A 19494-nucleotide genomic window follows, 5' to 3' on the forward strand; every position below is an offset into this window, starting at 1 on the left:
TCTCTCCACTTAGTACTGGATTTTTTTTTATCTACTGAAGAGTAACACTTATGGACTAGATCAAAATCTGCCAAGAACTTAGATATGTGATTTACATTATATATTTTAACTTCATTTGATCTTATGAGTGTTTTGTCTAGATGTCTATGCAGTACATGTGTGCCTAGTGTCCTCAGAGATTAAAAAAAAAAGGGGGGGCGGGAGGATTAATCCACTTGGAACTGAAGTTACAGGTGCTGGGAGCCACCATGTGGGTGCTGGGAACTAAACCCAGGTCTTCTGTAAACATGAGTGCTCTGAACCACTGAGCCATCACCACTCCAGCCCTACATTATATATTCTACATATTAGGACTGCCTACAAACTCCATCTTGCAGATGAGAAAACTTACCGACTCAAAAATTTAAATGATTCTTCCAAAATCATTTATCTAGTATCTTGATGGTAGTAGTGGAAATGAGTGAATATGAATAAGTACATAAATAAGGGGGAAAAAGTCAATGCAGATGATGTAAAAAAAATTTAGTCTTGCTAAAAACCAAATCATTCCAGAGTTAGTTGAGATTATTAGACAAAAAGGTTGCTGCCTTTATTTGATGTTCTAAAAGAGGTTGGCTCTAAGGATGGATCTCATGGCAATTATGCTAAGCATATGCTCTGCCACCGAGTTATTCCCAACTCCTAAGACTGTGAATTTTAGAATATGGAAGCCATGTGGAACAGGTATACTTTTCTTATATTTTACCTCCTCAGCCTCACCTTTCCTGGGGTTATTTCCCAGACTTGTCACAACAAATCATCTAGTGGCAGAAATATAGACTAGCATCTTCTAGACGGTAGGTAATGCAAAGCTACCTGAGGAGGAAGAGGAGTATCTGAACAGCAAGGACAAAATAATCTCATTGGCAGTGGCAGACAAACTCAGTTAAGAAAAAAGTCCATTTTTGCTATAGCATGGCTGGAATCTTTGCTCTTTACATTTCCAAAAAAAGAAGTTGGAAACAATTGCCTAAGTTTAAAAAAAAAAAGTTTGGGTTACAAGGTTTTAGCCTACAATCACAATAGTTTCTACGGGAATTTCAATATTAAAAAAAAAACTAGCTTGGGGAGGCATATAGCTCAGTGGCAGGGAGCTTGTCTACTGTGAATGAGGCACCATCAAAACAAGTGTATTCCGTCACTGTGAACTAGAGATAACAAATGGCAGACAGACATCGGCCTAAATTCATCCTCACTAGTTCCTTAGTTCAGGACTCAAAGCTCCAGTCACCACCACCAACTTTGGCTTTAACCTTGAATTTCTCTTCTGGTATAGTTCAAAGTCCATGATATCACACCAAGCAGCTTTACTTCTTTCCATACAAACCTAATTCCTGATTGTTATGATACCAGTCAAAACAACAGATAGATTACACCACATTCAATTAGTAATATGAAAACATGGTGTAGAAGAAATGCCTATATAAACCACTATATTAAGGAAAAAAACATTACTATGAGTACAAGGAGCTTTGAGTTACAGTAATGACCAGAAAAGGAACCAAAGGCTCATTATAAAGAAATCAGAAAATGTCAGCTCTCTGTACTGTTGCAACTAAAAAGAATGCGGCACGTCATGAAAACAGACACAATACCAGACCAAAAATAGGTAATTTAAAAGCTTTTCAAGAAATTAAGAGTCATGAGAACATGGGGGTTGGTCTCCCCGGGTCCTTACCCATTAAAGCAATGTAGGGGTGGGTGGGGTGGTACAGAAAAAAAAGACTCACAGGATCCAAACCTTCTTTCTCGAGCTTGGCTTTCTCCAAGTAGTAACTCCTCTCGGCCACGCTGAGGAGCCTCCAGCTCTCACTGATCTTCTTATTGATCTCGGACTGTGGGAGGTGGGGCAGCTCCTGCTGCACTTTCAAGTAGATGTCATAGTAGTAGAGAAGGTAAGCAGACCTGCAGAGGCAACACCTGCCTTACTTCAACCAGCACTCGCTGTAACGTCAGGGTGTTAGTCAAAGGCCGAGAAAGCAAAGCCAAACCTCTCAATTCACAGCATTGCCTCTAAACAAGCAAAGAACATCTGTGGCACCCCAGTTATGTGACCAAATATAGGCAAAGATGCAAGGGTCCTGTCATTCCACTCTCAGGCCAAGGCTAACAGCAGAGACTGACGACCCAGGCTTACTGCACACACACATTACTCCTCTACTCTGCCTTTGGTCATCTAACTGGTCAAAACTACCTCATCAAGGACGGGTGGTGGTGGAGCACATCATGAATCCCAGCACTGGAGAGTCAGGGGCAGGTGGATCGCTGAGAGTTCAAGGCCAGCCTGGTCTACAAAGTAAGTTCCAGGACAGCCAGGGCTGTTACACAGAGAAACCCTGTCTCAAAAAAAAAAAAAAAAACTCATCAAGGCTGAGAGAAGAAAGCAAGTAATTATCAAAGTGGTCCAGTGCTAGTAATATCAGCCAGAAGTTTTTAGTATTCAAAGAGGGAAACTAAAGTAGGTAATATCTGTAGAAATCACTGGCATTACTTATAACTGTACTGTTACAGAGCCTGTTTTAAATATTTAAATAATGACATAATAAAAAATAACATAAAGAGTCCACAGATTCTAGCATTACACAGCACACATTCCTTTAACAGTCTGGAAACATAAGCGAAGTCTGTCCCTCTGCACCCCCAGTAACTCACCCCCTACATCAATGCCCACTCAGCCTGACAACTGTATTCTAAATGAATCTTTATCTTCTTCAACACCGCCCGCCACAAACCATCAATAACCAAAATATTAAAGCTAACCTGGGTTTCTTGGCCTTTTCTCCTTGTATTTTATACTTTTTCTTCTTCTTGGGTGGCCCAGGAGAAGTGTAGTAAGCTTCCTCAATTTCCTCCATCACGACAGTTACCTCAGCACCATCATATGCTGTATCCATGGCTAGAGAAGAGGTAAGTCAACAGAAAGGTTTAAGTATCCCATGTAAAAGGAACAGTAGCCTCCAAGGCAAATGATGAACTCTGTCAGGATCTAAAGGTTTAGATATTTCCCAAATTCAAAAGATCTTAACAAGCACATGGTACTCGATTCTTACAGTTTCAAGGGCTCCGTTTCAGCCCTGAATGAGAATCTCTAGAGGGTAGGAATCAAATGCCTCCAGTGAGTCTTTTATTCAGGCAAATCAGGGACCACAGATTTTGAGAGCCCTTTGTTTACATTCCCTCATGGGATACAAGGAGTCCCATATGAGGATTTCTTAAGAAACCAAGCTTTTTTTTTTTAAAGAATACCTGGCCACGAGTTAGAAATTCTGGTCCTACTCTTACAGTTTCATCACTTTAAATAAGTTTCAATGATTTAACACAATGTGTAATAAGGAATTTTATATGTAAGAGATTTACATATCTGCCAGCTTGTGTGATTTGAGGCAGGTCTGCTAACTACTTTAGATTCTGTTACCTCTTTCCTGCATGTTAAAAAGTAGGCAGGGTGCTGGAAAGATGGCTCAGTGGTTAAGAACACTTGTTTGATTCCCAGCATCCACATGGTAGCTCTCAACCATCCATCACTTCATTTCCAAGTGCTGTTATGTCCTCTTCTGACCTCTACCACAGGCATTAGGCATGCATGTGGTGCACAGATACACATGTAGGCAAAACACTAATATAAATACAATACATCTAACTAAAAAAATTTAAAAGATACCTCTCTTCCCACAGACTTGTGTAAATGTGTTGGGGGGTTGTTACTATGGGTACACATACATTTTAGTTAAGGTTCCTAACTAAGGAATTTATTGGTACAATAAAACATCAATACCAAAAGCAACTCGAGGAGGAAAGTTTATGTTAGCTTTCACTTCTGCATCACAGTCCATCACTCTGGGAAGTCTGGGCAGGAACTGAAGCAGAGGCCATGGATGAGGACTGCTTACTGGTTTGCTCTTCATAGCTTGCTCAGTCTATTTTCTTCTTCAGTTTTTTCTTTTCTTTTCTTTTCTTTCTTTCTTTCTTTCTTTCTTTTTTTTTTTTTTTTTTTTTTGTTTTGTTTTTCAAGACAGGGTTTCTTTAGTTGTCCTGGAATTTCCTACATAGACCAGTCTGACCTTGAACTCACAGAGATTCACCTGCCTCTGCCTCCCGAGTGCTGGGATTAAAGGCATGTGCCACCACTGCCCAGCTTCAGTCTGTTTTTTTATAGCATCCAGGACCTGCCCACAGTGAGCTGGGCCCTCCCACTCAATCATTAGTAAGAAAATGCACCACCACAGGCTTGCCTGCAGAACGATCTGGTGGGGGATATTTTCTCAATTGAGATTCCCGCTTCCAAAATGACTCCAGCTTTTATCAAGCTGACATAAAAACTAGCCAGCAGGCCATGCCTGGGGACAGGTGCAAGTGTGTGCATGTGGAGCTCACCAAACTGTCTAGGCCTGCTAGCTCTCCACCTCAGGGGTTGCCTAGCACTGAGATTAGAGAGTGAGCCACTTTCTAAAATTCAGATTCCTATGTTTATCCACAGTAAGCATTTCACCAACTAGACCCATTCCCAGAGATTTACATGGTAGGACTCAAAGGATTTAAATCACATAACCGTTGGAGAACAGCCAAGTACTGTACTAATTAAAGAGTTCATTATTAAAGACTATCATCTGTAGTGAGATAGTTAGCAACCTGCCCATGGCCATGAAGCCCAAATATCGAAAATAGGTTTTTAATTAAAAAAAAAAAAAAAAAATTCAGCCCTTGGTCCTTTTCTTCACAATGTTAAGCTGCCACCCAACTTGACTGGCAGTTTTCTATGTGAGGACAATCCAATAAACGCTGATGGAAATGTTCTCTATTAATGTTGTCCGATATAGTAGCCACCAGTCACAAATGGTTATTGGGCACTTGGAACAGGGCTAGCAGCCCAAAATGGACTAACTTTCAGTATGATGACTGTAACTGTATGGCTAGTGGCTACAGTGTGGACAGCACAGATCTAAACAGTAACCTTGCTGGCATGATGGAGCATACTTGTAATCCCAGCACTTGGCAAGCAGAAACAGGAGATTCAGGAGTTCAAGATCAGACCATGGTACGTAGAACCTGCCTCAAAAACCAAAGCCAAAAAATAAGAATAAACAGTAAACTGACAAACCAATATGGCTTTCTGGTGTTAGCCTGAAATGAAACAAACAAACAAAAAACAACACAGAATTAACAGCTTCTTTGTCTAAGAAAAAGACAGGCATAAAAATCTGAATGAATAGTTCAAGAAGAGCTAATTTATTTGTGGCCAAGCACTAAGTTGGAATTTCACCAACTTAATCCTTAGAGGGAGAAAGATCCTAGATTCGCCAGAATTTTAGAGAGGAAAACATAGTTGTTCTTGAAAATCCACCGAACAGATATTAGGAAATGGAGCTGTGGTAGTACACACGAACAGGACCGAGGAGAGGTGTGGCGAGACCTCACAAATGATAACCAGGAAGAATAAAGAGAAGGGGAATCCAGGAGACTCGGATGCAAGTCAGAATTCTTACCACTGGAACAGAGAGACACGTGCATCCCATACCCTAAATGTCAGCTATTTCTCCTAGGAGATGAAGATGGATACACTGCCTAGGCTTGGGAGGTAAGAGCCCCACCCTCTTCCCTCTCCCTTTTTTTGGTCTTTTTCTTATTTTTAACATATATGGGAGGGGGGAGTGCTGTGTGCATGCATGTTCATGTGTGTGGGTGCAAGTATACAACATGTGGTGACCCAAGGTTAGTGTCCATTCCGGACATTACCAGAACGCTCTTTTCTTCAAGGCAGGGTTTCTCAACCAGATCCAGAGATGGACAACATGACTAGGATCCTGTCTCCACTTTCCGAGACCAGTATTTTAGATAGGCCATCATACCCACCGACACACATGTGGGTCCGGGGATCCTAATTCCCACTCTTACAAGTGCGTCAGCTGCTGAGCCATCGTCCTCGCAGCCAAAGAACACTTCCGACCGATGTGAAAACTAAAACCCCTCCTCTGCTACACCCAAACACACAACATTTCGGCCCTATTTTAAAAGTATTATTTATGTGTATGGGTGGTTTTGCCTGCACACATATGTCTGTGCACTACATGTGTGCCTGGTGCCCACAAAGGCCGGATGACTTCATCAGAATCCCCTGACACTGGGGTTACAGACAGTTGTGAGCTGCCATGTGGGTGCTGGGAAATGAACCTGGGGCCTCTAGAACAGGCAGTGCTCTTAACTGCTGAGCCATTTCCCCAGCCCCAATCTTAAAGATATACACTAGGTTAGGAACATATTACTTAGGTGTTTTATAGTTATGACTTATCTTCTGCCATTCTTCCCTAAAACCTTAACTGGGGAGTTTGGGGGGGAGGGAGGCGGGGCTTGCTTCCTAACAGTCAGTGAAACCTAAGGAGTCAGTCCACAGTGTGACTCTATAAGCAAAAGGCAAATTGGTTAAGGGCAGCTACAGTTCACATCAAGGACATATGGGGATCAAACTTTTTGCCCTATATAGAATTGACTTCCCTGAGTCCTTAAAAACCTTGTGAAGAAAGCAGTATTACGCCATGAGAGCACCTGTAAAGAAGCATGTCTTAGTGGCCAGAACTAACCAGGTTAAGAGCCAGTTGTTACACCTTGGGACATGAAAGGACTATCTTGGGTTTCTGTTTGTATGACTACAGTGTCCTACACCTGGGTCCAGGTTTGTTTTCAGAGCCTAGGCCTCCGTGAAGCAAAGCAAAGAGATGCAGAAAAACATGAAGGTTAAAAACAACAGTTCCGGAGTTGGGGATTTAGCTCAGTGGTAAAGCGCTTGCCTAGTAAGCGCAAGGCCCCGGGTTCGGTCCTCAGCTCCGGGGGAGGGGGGGCAGTTCCGACAGCTGGGTGTGGTGGTGAAGGCCTATAGTCCCAGGACTGAGGAGATGGAAGCCGGACAGGGTAGTAATTGAAAGCTAATCTCATCTACATAGTGAGTCTGAGGCCAGCCTGGGATGCACCCTGTCTCAAACACCAAAACAGGAAAAGTAGGGGTGGTGGTGGGGGGTCTTTTGAGGACATAAGATCTGAGTCCTAATCGCACTCCTGCAGATCCCTAAGACCTTAAGAATGGTGCTATTCCCCCTCTTTAAGCCTCAGTGATCTGTAGAATAGAGGGGCAGCACTTGAAACGAGACACTTTCACTAGCCTTACCAAACCTTCCGTGGAACGTCTGATGATGGCTTCTGGCGGCTCGGCCACGAGCTACCTTCTTCCCCTCCCTGGGCTGTCCCTAAGGTGCAGACTAAAGGACATAAATGGTTCGCCGTGCAGCACAGGGCAACAGAAGCTGGAGCGGAAGCCGCAGGACCCGCACTCAGGTGGCGGCGGGGCGGGTGTGAGCCAAGTGGGCGGGACTTACCCGGAGGAGTTTGTGAGCCTCGCGGCTCACATTCCCGGGGGCGCCCGGCCACGGGGCTCGACGAGGGCGCTGGTCGGTGCACTCGCGCTCCCCGCTGCAGGCGAGAGGCGGCTCCAGTCGTGACAGCGGTAAAAAGAAAGTGGAGCCGAGAGCTCGCGCACGCATCCCGGGGGCTGGAGGAGCCCCGGCCCCGCGGCCCCGCCCGGCGACACACGGCGCGGGAGTCGCCAAAGCCTCTTCTCGCTCCCCCTCCGAGTCGCGCTGCGGAGTCGTGAAAGGGGAGCGGAGGGCCGCAGGTTCGCGCACAGGCTCGGCCGACGCCTGCCGAGGGCCCCGGGGGCGGGGGGGCGCGGCGGTCAGGCCCCGGGAAGCCCGGGGAAGACAGCAAGGACACGAGCGCCTACGCGGCACCGGCGCGCTGCTGGCAGCGGCGACAGCACACCACGGATCGCCAGGGAGACCCGTCCCGGCGGCCCTCGCGGCGCACCGGAAGCGGCCGGCGCACGTGATTGCGTGCGACAACCCCCCCCCCTCCCGCCACCTCCCCGCGCGCAAGCGCAACCGACCGGTCGTCTGTTGGAACCGATGGGAGGCTTGTCGGGGCTGGATGGTGGCAGGGGATCCGCTAAAGCGGACGGACCGCTTCCGGCCAGACTTATACCGGAGCCGGAAGCAGGGGCTGCGGTTGCGAAATGAGCAGGCCACCAGGCTCGGGACAGGGGTTTGGGACAGTCAGGTAACAGGGGCGGAGCTCTCCCGAGCTCGGCCTCACCTTTCATAGCTTCCTCTTTCACGTTAAGGTTGATGCTGCCCCAGGCTTCCCTCCTCACTCCGGTGAGCAGTGACAATAGTGACTTTCTGGAATGCAGAGCTCTGGCAGCGAAGAGCTGGATTGGATTTTCACGTCATAGGTTGTGCCCAATTTAGACGAGTTGCCAATGTAGTGCTAGTCTTTTCCAATTTGCTACCTACCACTGTCACCACCGTCCCAAGCTGCCATGTCTGCCTGACCCCATGCAGTTCTTACCTCCACTCCGATCTCTACAGTCATCACAGCAGGTTGATCCTTTTGCACGATTAACTCTGATTAACTCTGATCGGGTGTCGTGTCTTTGGACCTGGGATGTAGATCCGTGGTAGAGGGATTCCCTAGCGTGTACTTAGTCTTGAGTTCAATCCCCAAGGCAATTTTCCCCCCAACGTAATAGTTTGACCAAGACAAAAGATACCAGTTTGTCTCTTCATCTTCCCGTGTCTACTCTCAGTATCAGTAGTTTTCAAAAACAAGTTAATGACATTTGTATAAACTGACAACATGACTGTTCCACGATATGATTAAGGGGGAGGTTTTAATTGTAGTTATGAGAGAGAGAACAGCCAGAGGCATCCAGAAGAGTCCACAGCAGAGAGAGAAAGAAGTAGACTGAACATGGCCAACAGACTGGACCTGGGTGAAAGAAGTGTCCAGTCCAAAGGAAGCTCCATTCCCCCCAAGTTTCAAAAGGCAGAGACACAAATGACTATCTGTGGTGTCCATTAGCACACCAAAGCACATGCTAGCCCCCAGGTTCCCTCAGTATTACAAGTACCTATTAAACATTCCAAAGTCCATGCTAGCCTCCTAGCTCTTATCACCTCCTCCCTTACCCTAAACTCCCTCCAGCTCACAGGCATCCACCCCCCCCCACCAGTTACTCATTCACCTTATAACCCTGCTCATTTTAAAATGCTTGCTCTCCCCATCTCTCTGCTCTGTTCCTCCTGCATCTGTGATGACAGGTCTAGGCTGGCCATGTTCAGTCTACTTCTTTCTCTCTTGGCTCTGGACTCGGCCCAATGCCTCTGCTGTTCTCCCTCTCATATCTACAATTAAAACCTTCCCCTTAAACCATGCCACAGAGTGGTTATGTCATCAGTTTATACAGGGAGCAGAGAGAGAGAGAGATAGATCTGAGAGAGAGAGAGAGAGAGAGAGAGAGAGAGAGAGAGAGAGAGAGAGAGAGAGAGCGAGCGAGCGCAGGGTTATAAGGAGAATGAGTAGCTGAAGAAGAAAGAAGCCCAAGAGCTGGAGAGTATAGGGAGGGGAGGAGATGAAAAGAATTAGGATGGATTTTGAAATGTGTAACAAGTACTGTGATACTGAGGGAGCCTGGAGGCCAGCTTGAGCTTTAATATGCTAATAAGCACCACAGAAAGCCATGTGTCCCTTCTGCTAGTGATAAGAGAAATGACTTTTTGGTAGAGGGAGCTGGCTTTACAAGCTCCTGAAGAATACTGGCTTTCATCTAACCACCAGAATATATTCATGTTGAGCCCATTTCTGGGTATTTGGACTGCCTTTTGGAGTTTGGGGAACTGGAGTTTCCTTTGGACCTAACAATTTGGAACATTACATTTGTCCTGCTACAAGGAAGCTGTATTGACCATAGAAAGGGCTTCACATCTAAGTAAATTACATCAGCATCCATAGAAAGTGGTTCCCATCTAAGTAAATTACATCAGCATCACTGGACTGTTCAACACTCAAACCAGAAATCTGAGAGTTACCCTTTACTCCTTCGCTTCACACCCAGCCCACAGTAACAGCCCTACCTTGAAGTCTTGTCACCATTTTCTCTAATCCAGCTTTCCATATCTGATCCGGACCAGCACCCATTTGGTGCTGGTGACTGAGCTCAGGACCTTGTACACGGACCCTGCTATGGAGCTACACTCCAAACTCTAGGATTCCTATGTTTTTCTCTGTCATCAAGTCTTTGCTGGTAGCTGCGGAGTTACAGTTGCTTAAGGAGCAGCCACTGAATTTAATGAAAAACAGCAGTCTTATATATATATATGCTCAAGCCACACCCAGTGTGCCAGACCACTTCCTGTTGCCTGCTGATCAAGATGTAGCTCCTTCTCCAGCACCATGTATGCCGGCATGCCACCATGTTCTGCCAAGATGATAATGTATTAAACCTCTGAATCTGTAAGCCATTCAACTAAATGTTTTCCTTTATAAGAGTTGCCATGGTCACGGCGTCTCTTCACCCTAAGACACCAATCAAGAGTTTTGAAGATTTAAAACAGATGCCTTTTCTGCTAAGTCTGGTCAGACAAAACACCATCCAGCAGGAAGAGTTTGGAGTTTGTTTATCAAGTATTTATTTTTGTTGTACTGGGAGTTGACCCTATAAAATGTGGAGGCTAATTTGAGTGCAGCAGGGAGTTTCTGAAAGGTTTTAAACAAGAAAAAATGACTGTTGTTCCACTTGGATTCATACATATCCTTCAGAACACTTCAAACTCTTTCCTGCTTTTGAGATTTGGCCGATGCTTTATCCTTGGCTGCACGGCCCTCTCTGATATGGAGATCTCAGCTTAGATGCCATCTCCTCTAACTTTGTAAATAAACCCCACCCCACCCTGCAGCCTTTGCACTAATGAGGATTGAACCTTGGTCCTTGAGCATGCTAGGCAAGTACTCTACCACTGAGCTACATCCCCAGCTTTAAAATGTTTATTTGAGATAGAGTCTCAGTATTTGCTGAGGCTGACCACCAACTGACTGCTCCCTCAACCTCCTCTGTAGCTGGATCACAAGACTCACAGCCCCATGCCAAACAGATCTCTTGCTTTTCTTTTCTACACTCTTTACTTTCTTCACAGCACTTACTGCATTCTGTAAGTGCCTTATTTATTGGTTTATTTACTGTTTCCCTCCATTTTTTATTTCTTGGGGACATATCACTTGACTCTGTTGTTCATCACTGTGCCCTTACTGCTTGGAACCTGTAAATGTTCATTACGTGAATGTGTGACACCCGGAAACAGCTTCCTTTGGTGAAAATCTTTTTAAGATAGATGGAGAATTTGAAGTTCTCATTTTGGTGAACTTCTGAGCAGGGCAATGGCATGCCGGATAAATCAGTGATCTAAGTTAAGAAATCTTCATGACCCTGGACCAGGCTCTTCCTCTGGCTTGTTTCTGTATCTACAAAACAAGGTGTATAGCTCCTTGGATTTATAGTGTGTTGCTGTTTGCAAGCTTTTGCAACCTACTTCAGTCTGTTGTCATAGCAGCCTAAGCAAACATTACTATTCCCAGGCTTGGAAAGCTTAAGTAAATAGATTTTCTTAAGATGCTTTCTGTTTTGGGCTGGGCAGTGGCGGTGCATGCCTTTAATCCCAGCACTCGGGAGGCAGAGCCAGGTGGATCTCTGTGAGTTCAAGGCCAGCCTGGGGTACAGAGTGAGTTCCAGGACAGGCTCCAAAGCTACACAGAGAAACCCTGTCTCAAAAAAACAAAAACAAAACAAAACAAACAAACAAACAAAAAAAGATCCTTTCTGTTTTAAATGTTCTAAGTCTGCCGATAGTCTAATACTGACACAAAGTCAGTGTCATGGATCCTATCTTCTCATGATTTTTCCTACTAGAAATTTTAACACGCTAAGCCCTCACTCAGGTTTCCGTGAGGTCCTTCAGTTTATCTTCTTGTTTTCCCACACTTGTGGCAGAACAGGCTGGAAGGAGGAACAGACACAGCCCTGTTAGCCGTGGCCCAGCCCTCATCCCCTAGAAATGGTGAAGAAGGAGAAGCAGAAACTTCAGCCGTGTCCCCCGGAGGAGAAAATGAAAGCTGTGGGAGCGTGGGAGTCACTGCGTGGTCCTACCCAATACAGAGAAAGTGCAAGAGACTTCTGTGGTGCCCCAGAGGGACAGGAAGAGGAACGCTCTCCATAATGGCACCTAGGCTCTCTGCATGGGTTCAAGAACTTTGCGCCAAACCATCCTCATCCCTGCTCTGATAATCGGAAAAAGGCATTAAACTTGGCCAACATGCTTGACTGTGACGATTTCAAGCACCTATGGGCTGACTGAACAGATTTCTAGCTCTCCATGCTAGACAGCATGCTGCAGACAGGCAGGTGACATAAGGAACCCATACCGGTAATGAGTGACAGCATTGCTGACCGTAGTCCAGATGACACCTTTGATACTGGTGAGGCAGGAGCTGGCTTTTCCCTGTCCTTTCCCCTACCACACACTTCTACGGAAGCGGACTGCCCTGGTCGGTTTTCGTCAACTTGACATAAACCTTGATATATCTGGGAAGAGGGAAGCTTAACTGAGAAAACGTCTCCATAATATTGGCCCTATAGGCAAGTCTGTAGGGGGTATTTTCCTGATTAATAATTGATGTGGGAGGGTACAGCCCACAGTGGGTGATGCCAAGCCTGAGCAGGTGGTCCTGAGGTGTACAAGTCATGGGGCACAAGCCTATAAGCAGCACTCCTTCATGGCCTCTTCAGTTCCTACCTGAGTGCTTGCCTTGCCTTCTCTGGATGACAAACTACAAGCTGTAGGATGAAATACACCTTTTCCTCTCCAAGTTGATTTTGGTGATGGTGTTTTATGACAGCAATAGAAACCCTAACGTAGACAGGGACCATTGTAAAGAGGGCAAGAAAGCAAAGTCATGATTGATAGCCGCTTTTTGTTGCAATACTTCCGGGTCAGAAAACATGAAACCATTGACGGTAAAGGCCGCAGCGTCTCAAGAATGTCTATCCCACCTGTGATTGCTGCGCCAGCCACTGGCATGGATGACACAGGACCTGATTAATGAGTGGTTAATGCAAACAGAGACCAGGATGAAGCAGGCAGAACACAGGATCCTGCTCATGGACAGCTGCTGTGCTCACAAGACACTTCCATACTTAAAGAAGTCAGGCATCTGCCCTCAAACTCTACTGCTGTCTCACAACCACTGAACCCTAGCATAACTCCCACCCCAGAAATGTTGTACAGGAGCCACCTTCTATAACCAGTTCTCCTCCAGCTCAACAGCAGTGAAGAGCAAGAAGACGTGGGCATCAAGCAAGCCATTGGTCTAATTGCTGCCGTGGTGAGTGAGGCAGTTCACAGTGGTGAAGTGTGGGCAGAGGGCAGGCCTCAGAGCCATGAAATGGAGAGATCTGAAACAACGGCCAGATGGCTGCAGAGGTGCCTCGGGGGTGAAGAGCATTGACTGCTTTTCCAGAGGACCCGGGTTCAGTTCCTGTATTAGACAGGGCTCCCCAGAGTCACAGAACTTATGGAATGAATCTCAATATCTCTCTCTCTCTCTCTCTCTCTCTCTCTCTCTCTCTCTCTCTCTCTCTCTCTCTCTCTCTCTCGTCTGTCTGTATGTCTGTGTGTCTGTCTATCTCTCATATATATACACACATTATATATACACACATATATATGGGGATTTATTGGAATGAATTACAGGCTGCAGTCTAAGAATGGCTAGGTGTGACTGGAAAGTCCAAGAATCTAGTGGCTGCCGAGTCCCATGAAGCTGGGTGTCTCAGCTGGTCTTCTGTAGATGCTGGAATCCTGAAGAAGGAGGTTCCAGTGCCAGTGAAGGAATGGATGACAAGGCGGGGACAAGGAGGTGAAGAATGAACGCTTCCTTCTTTCATTATCCTTGTATAGACGGCTATCAGAAGATTAGAAGTGCCTTCCTGCCTCAAGATCCTGATCAAAGGCATGCTGTCTTCCTGCCTCAAGATCCAGCTCCCAGGTGTACCCCCCATTTCTGGATTTAGTTCATTCCAGATACAGTCAAGGTGACAACCAGGAATAGACAGCCCAGTTCCTGTCCCTCACACAATGGCTCACAACTGTGACTCCAGTTCCAAGGGATCTGGGGCCCAAACACACAGCTGGTGCATAGACATGTAGGCAGAATACTCACATACATAACATTAAAAAATCGGTCTCAAAAATGAAAATAAAATCCTTTGGAAATAAAAACATTTTGGCATTTGGCAGCTGTGTTCCTTTGTCACCTGTGTGCCCAGTGAAATAAATTTCCAGGACTTTGTCACTGAAGATGACCTTATCATTCCCTGGAGCTGATGGTCCCAGAGATGACCCCGGGAATGGTGCATGCTGGTAAAGGTGGAAGAGAAGATGAGGTTTCCTTATCAGAACAGCCCAAACCCACCACAGAAGCCATCCCAAGTGGACACGCGCATACGTATGCACGCACGCACGCACGCACGCACGCACACATGCACGCATGTGCTCGAGTTCCGTGTTCTGGGAATTTCCTTTGCCGGGCTCTTTCATCAGAGGGAAGAAAACCAAGATTTATTGCCCATTTATGTCTAGTACTGTTTAATTTGTTATCATTTAATCTTCCTAGAAAATTATCGCAAAAGTACAATTTCAAGTTACAGAGCTGAATGAAGTCGTGCTCCTGGGCTTGCTTCTTTACAGTGTAGTTGCATATTCCCGCCACCAGAAGGAACAGGTGGGCTACATAAGGGAGAAAACTTGGCTAATTGAAGAAACCTCAGGTGCATCCAGCTGTAGTTGTTCTGATGTGGTAGAGATATCTAGAGAAGGTAAACAAAAGTAGACAGAGTGTGGGCCTCATTCAAAGGACTAGAAATGGAGCTACCTGTGCTGGAGACTATCTAACCTACTCCATTACCTATCTCATTAAAGACGTTTTTCAACCTCTGGGTATTATTGTCAATGTAATTGCCTTTTGATAGACAGGCATGTTCCAGAAATTACTGTTGAAGAAATAATTATCCACCAAACATATCCATGCTTGCAATAATAATTTATTTTACTTTACAATATAGAGACTGCTGGCCTTCTGTACATGGGTTACCAAGAAGCTAGTAGAAGTTGGGGACATGAATGATAACCCTCATTTTGCTCACTATGCACAGACCACGTAAGAGTGCAGATGACGGAGCCCAAAGGACCCACTGATGGAGAGAAGAGGAAATTTATGGAACATATTGCTAAGAGCAAAGGACAGTAGCGACATGCAGGAAGGAGGAACAGGAAGCTGGCAGAAGAGAGTTGGGAGGCGACTCAAGGCAGAACAGTTTAAAGGCCTGGGGTGCTTGCTGTTTCATTTGGGCACTCCTAAGGCGAGTGGTTGGCATGTTAGGCAAAGAATGTGTGGTAGAACAAAGGCTAGAGGTAACCAAGGGCAGAGCTGGGGTTCTTTTTTCCTCTCTAACGAGAAGATTATTTTCGGTTTTATTTTTGAGAAAGATTTTTGTCATGCTATGTAGCCAAGGCTGGCCTAGAGTTGGCAATCCCACTTCACCATGCTAAATGCTGGGATGACAGGCATGCACCACCATCTCCGGTTAAGGCCAGAGTTTTTGTTTGTTTGTTTTTTGTTTTTGGAGACAGAGTTTGTCTATGTAACCTTGACTGTCCTGGAACTCGCTCTGTAGACCAGGCTGGCCTACAACTTAGATATCCACTTGCCTCTGCCTCCCAAGTGCTGGGATTAAAGATAATACGCTACCACTGCCTAGCTAAGGCTAGAGTTCTTAAGGTCTTGTCAGTGAGGCATCTATTTTGAGCTTATCCTGAAAACACTGGGGAACAATGATAAGTTGTAATTTTTTTAATTAAATAATTCATAGCAAGTTGGGAGTGTTGGCTTATACCTGTAATCCAAGCCTTAGGAGTTTAAAAAAAAAATGCAGTTACTGTTAAGGTTAGGCTGCAATCCTTTTTAAAAAAATTGTATAAGATTTATTTTTAATTATATGTGTGTGTGTGTACATGAGTGCAGATGTCCAAGTCCAGAGGAAGACATTGGATGTCTTGGTGCTGGAGTCACAGACATTTGTGAACTGCCTGATGTGGGTGCTGAGAATCAAACTCAGGTGCTCTGCAAAAGCAGCAAGTGCTCTTCAGCTGAGCCACCTTTCCCCCCATGAGAAATCTGAACGCCATTCGCAAGGGCAGGAAGGTGGCTGGAGCTGTAGGGGTCGGTGTGAACATCTGGAGAGAGCTTACAGTGTTCAAGAGGACTCATGAACCAACATTTGTTGGGATATGGTCTCATGATATAGTAACCCAGATGGCCTTGAACTTGCAGCCTTCCTCCTTCGGCCTCCTAAGTGCTGGGATTGCAACGCATGCATCACTGTGCCTGACTTGAACCCACCTTATTGTAATTGTGTTCATTACCTGTACTTGTGAGTATTTCTCCACGAGCCATAAGTTCACTTTGTACTGGACCTGGTAATAAAGGACTTAAGCAATGCCTCTAAATGAAGAGGGCAAGAACACAAAGCATTAGAGGACATATGGAGGAGCAGAGCCCTCTAAGGTGGCTGAATGAGGCACCAAAGAACGACTGAGTGCTCTCCATGGGGTCCAGGATGTGCTGTGTGCAGACACTGTACACAGAATGGTTAGGACAGTCAATGCCTTCACTCTGCTCAGTGTGAATGAAGTTGGGGACAGAATATCCAGGTTGCTACAGAAGGGCTAGAAACTGATGGTGGTAGCCCCATTGAGAAGGCTCCCGGGAGGGACTGCAGGGCAGGTACAGAAAGTGGCAGTACCGAGTGCCTTGCAGCCAAACATGACCGTGCATGCCTATAATCCTGGCACTGAGGAGGCTGAGGCAGGAGGATCAGCAGTGTGGACTATATGGCAAGGCCCTGTGTCAAACAACCTGCAAAATGTCTAAAACCAACCAGATTTGGGCTTTCTGATTCTGATGTTACAGGAGCCATGCATTGAGAGCTGAGGGGTCTTGAAACAATCTAAGCCTCCTGTTATGTTTGCACTAATGGAGAAACTGAGTCCCCAAAGGAAAAGCATTGCGCTTTGTTGATGATTGGATTCTTCTGTACCACTGGGGAAAACTGGCTCCTTCTCCAAACATTATTTATTGAGACAGCCTTGATCTTCCTATCTCTCTGCCCTTGCCTCTATCTCCTGAGTGCTGGGGAAGCAGGCCTGCACTACCATATCCACTAAAAGAGCACTTTCAAATTCACTGATATCTGGGGTAGGAGAGGTGGCTCAGTGGTTAAGAGCACTGGCTGTTCTTCCAGGGGACCAGGGTTCAATGCCCAGCACCCACATGGTGACTCACAACTGTTTTTAAATGCAGCTCCAAGGTGTCTGATGCCCTCTTCTGGCCTCTGCATGCACATGGGGCACAGACATACCATGCAGGCAAAACACCTCAAAACATAAAAGTTAAAATATTTTTAATCAAACCCACCAATAGCTAAATGTTTTTAGTCAGGACCCTGGCACTAAAATAATTTACACACAGTAATAGCAATATTTTATTACAGTAACATTTTATTAACAAAAGAAATGGATCTCAAACACATAGAGGACCTTACAAAATAAGCAATTCAAACACATTCTTCCAGAAGAAAATGATTAACGACCCCTCCCCTCAACAGGAAATACCTTATTTTGTTCTGAAGGATGGCTGAGCAATGATTTATGAGGAACAGCATCAAGGCACTTACTTGAATTAAAAAAGCCTACTATAAAATATGTCTCTAATGGCAAAGGATGGTGACAGCTAAACATTTTTTTGGTAAAGACTGGGAATTCAAGTTCATTTATCTGTCTCCATATTGTCTGCACATGTATACAATGGTACAAAGTGAGGAAGCAGGCTGTGTAGGTATATTCACACTCACTCCTAAGACACGGAAGCCATGGCGACATCGGGACTCAGATCCCCGTTTCTCAAATGATTTGCACTGAAAAAGAAAGAGCTGTTTGATTCCGTGTTTCCTCCTAGGGATAAGGCACAGAGGGTGTAGGCTCACCCTCAAAATACGTTTATTCAAGTTTCAAAGGAAAACCCTTTGTAACCCAGCAGCTACAACAGACTTACAGTGTCTCCAATGAAAGCTTTGATGCCCTCCCTGCTCAGTCTGCTGCCTTCAATACATTCTTATTTTAAACTAAGCCATAAGGTACAAAGTACATACTAAAAACACTACTAGTATAATGTTTCTTTGACTTTCTAATTGTATTTAACAGGTTTATTTTTAAATTTCAGTTGCAAAATACTTTTAGTACAAAAATAGTTCTTACCATGATAAAAATTACCTTATTAAAAATGCCCCCTTCTACATCAAAGCCTCCATTTCTAAGTTACTATTTTAAAAAAAAACTTATTTTTACTTAACTCAAAATAATTCAGTTGTATTTTACTGTATGATAAAGTCTATAAGAAAGCCAGCTGGTGTACTGTTTTATCCTGTTTCATTATAATTTTCATGCTTAAACTTAGCACCCAAACTTATCATCCATGATTATCTAAAAATTTTTATGCAAAAAAGGGTTGGACAAAGAGTCTCCAATAGCTAGCTAGTTTTCCTTTCTCTTCTTTTGGCAAGGTCTCACCAAGTATCTCAGGCTGGCCTCGAAGACTCAATCCTCCTGCCTCAGCCTTCAAGTGCCTCACAGGTTACCATGCCCACAGAGTCTAAGAGCTTTGTAAGTAGCATTTCATCCTTTCTGCAATTTCATTTAAAGCCCAACTTCAAGTTAAAGTATCACTAGAATTAAGAAAAGATTCCAAGAGGGGAAGAACACACAAAATCAAGAGTGGGCAAACGTGTAAAGCTTGTCAGCTGGAGAAGTCCACTTTTCTCCAGACTGTTTCCTGAACACACTGGGATGGGGAGCAGGGGGTGGGGTGGGGTGGGGGCGGGGGCACCGCCTCCACTCCAGCCGCAGCAGAATTTCCTCTCAAGCACTCTCCACAAAGCATTCTCTAAGTCCCCCCAGGGATGCCTGCCTTCCAGATATTTGGGGATCTCTGAAGAAGCATTTACTTCCTGCAGAGAGCCTTCAGCTCATCTCTGTCAGTACTCACAAGAAAAGCTTCAGTAAGGATATTAACAGGAGCCAGAGTCCACCACTGTAAATGAAGAGACTCAACATTAGTCCCCAAACCTACTGCATTCCTCTTTGTACTTGCAGGCTGGGGTTAACCCTGGCAATGTGTTCTTCAATGTCAAACTGCCAGGAACAGCCCTGTAAGAGGATCACCGTTTGTGCTAGCAGGTAGGTGGAACTTAGTCTGATGAACTCATCTAGCATCTCTGTGTAGTCTCCCAAGTTCACCATTTGCTATGCTGGAAACGTTTATATAAATTATATCTGTTCCATTGACCCAGCTTAAAATTAACTAGGCTCCTGCCAGTCCTACCCTAGCTGAGACACAGCACTACAGCTATTCAGCTCACAGGGAAGACAGTACTCTAGGCCCACCCACCTCTGCCTACAACCCGAGAAA

At 45.2% G+C, this 19494-nt stretch overlaps 2 protein-coding genes across 3 annotated transcripts in view; one reads left to right on the forward strand and one right to left on the reverse strand.

Moving 5' to 3' along the window:
• Hmgxb3 (HMG-box containing 3) overlaps window positions 1-7906 on the reverse strand; it is a 53714-nt gene extending 45808 nt beyond the window's left edge. Inside the window, exons 1-3 of one of the 2 annotated variants that reach the window (XM_006985140.4) lie at window positions 7404-7906; window positions 2800-2935; window positions 1770-1944 (exon numbers count right to left, since the gene is read on the reverse strand). In XM_006985140.4, the coding sequence (XP_006985202.2) occupies window positions 1770-1944; window positions 2800-2933 (309 nt within the window). In that variant the 5' untranslated portion in view covers window positions 2934-2935; window positions 7404-7906. Of the gene's footprint in view, window positions 1-1769; window positions 1945-2799; window positions 2936-7195; window positions 7215-7403 lie in introns of those variants that run through there. The other variant, XM_076555327.1, reaches the window with a different exon arrangement.
• LOC143269465 (uncharacterized) lies at window positions 7221-14205 on the forward strand. Its single transcript, XM_076554688.1, has 3 exons — window positions 7221-7377; window positions 7421-8139; window positions 11911-14205. Exons 1-3 carry the CDS (start codon window positions 7221-7223, stop codon window positions 11965-11967), a joined length of 933 nt encoding a protein of 310 aa, XP_076410803.1. The 3' UTR covers window positions 11968-14205.
• Window positions 14206-19494: the final 5289 nt, after the last annotated feature.

Source organism: Peromyscus maniculatus, chromosome 19 (genome assembly GCF_049852395.1).
Source record: "Peromyscus maniculatus bairdii isolate BWxNUB_F1_BW_parent chromosome 19, HU_Pman_BW_mat_3.1, whole genome shotgun sequence".
NCBI lineage: Eukaryota > Metazoa > Chordata > Mammalia > Rodentia > Cricetidae > Peromyscus > Peromyscus maniculatus.

What these genes read in the sequence shown, in the direction of transcription:
- LOC143269465 (XM_076554688.1), top strand. Translation starts at nt 7,221, where the DNA reads ATGGCTTCTGGCGGCTCGGCCACGAGCTACCTTCTTCCCCTCCCTGGG. An exon ending in CTCAGGTGGCGGCGGGGCGG is followed by an intron (nt 7,378 to 7,420) that starts GTGTGAGCCAAG and finishes GGAGTTTGTGAG; the next exon opens with CCTCGCGGCTCACATTCCCG. An exon ending in CAGGGGTTTGGGACAGTCAG is followed by an intron (nt 8,140 to 11,910) that starts GTAACAGGGGCG and finishes GTGGCAGAACAG; the next exon opens with GCTGGAAGGAGGAACAGACA.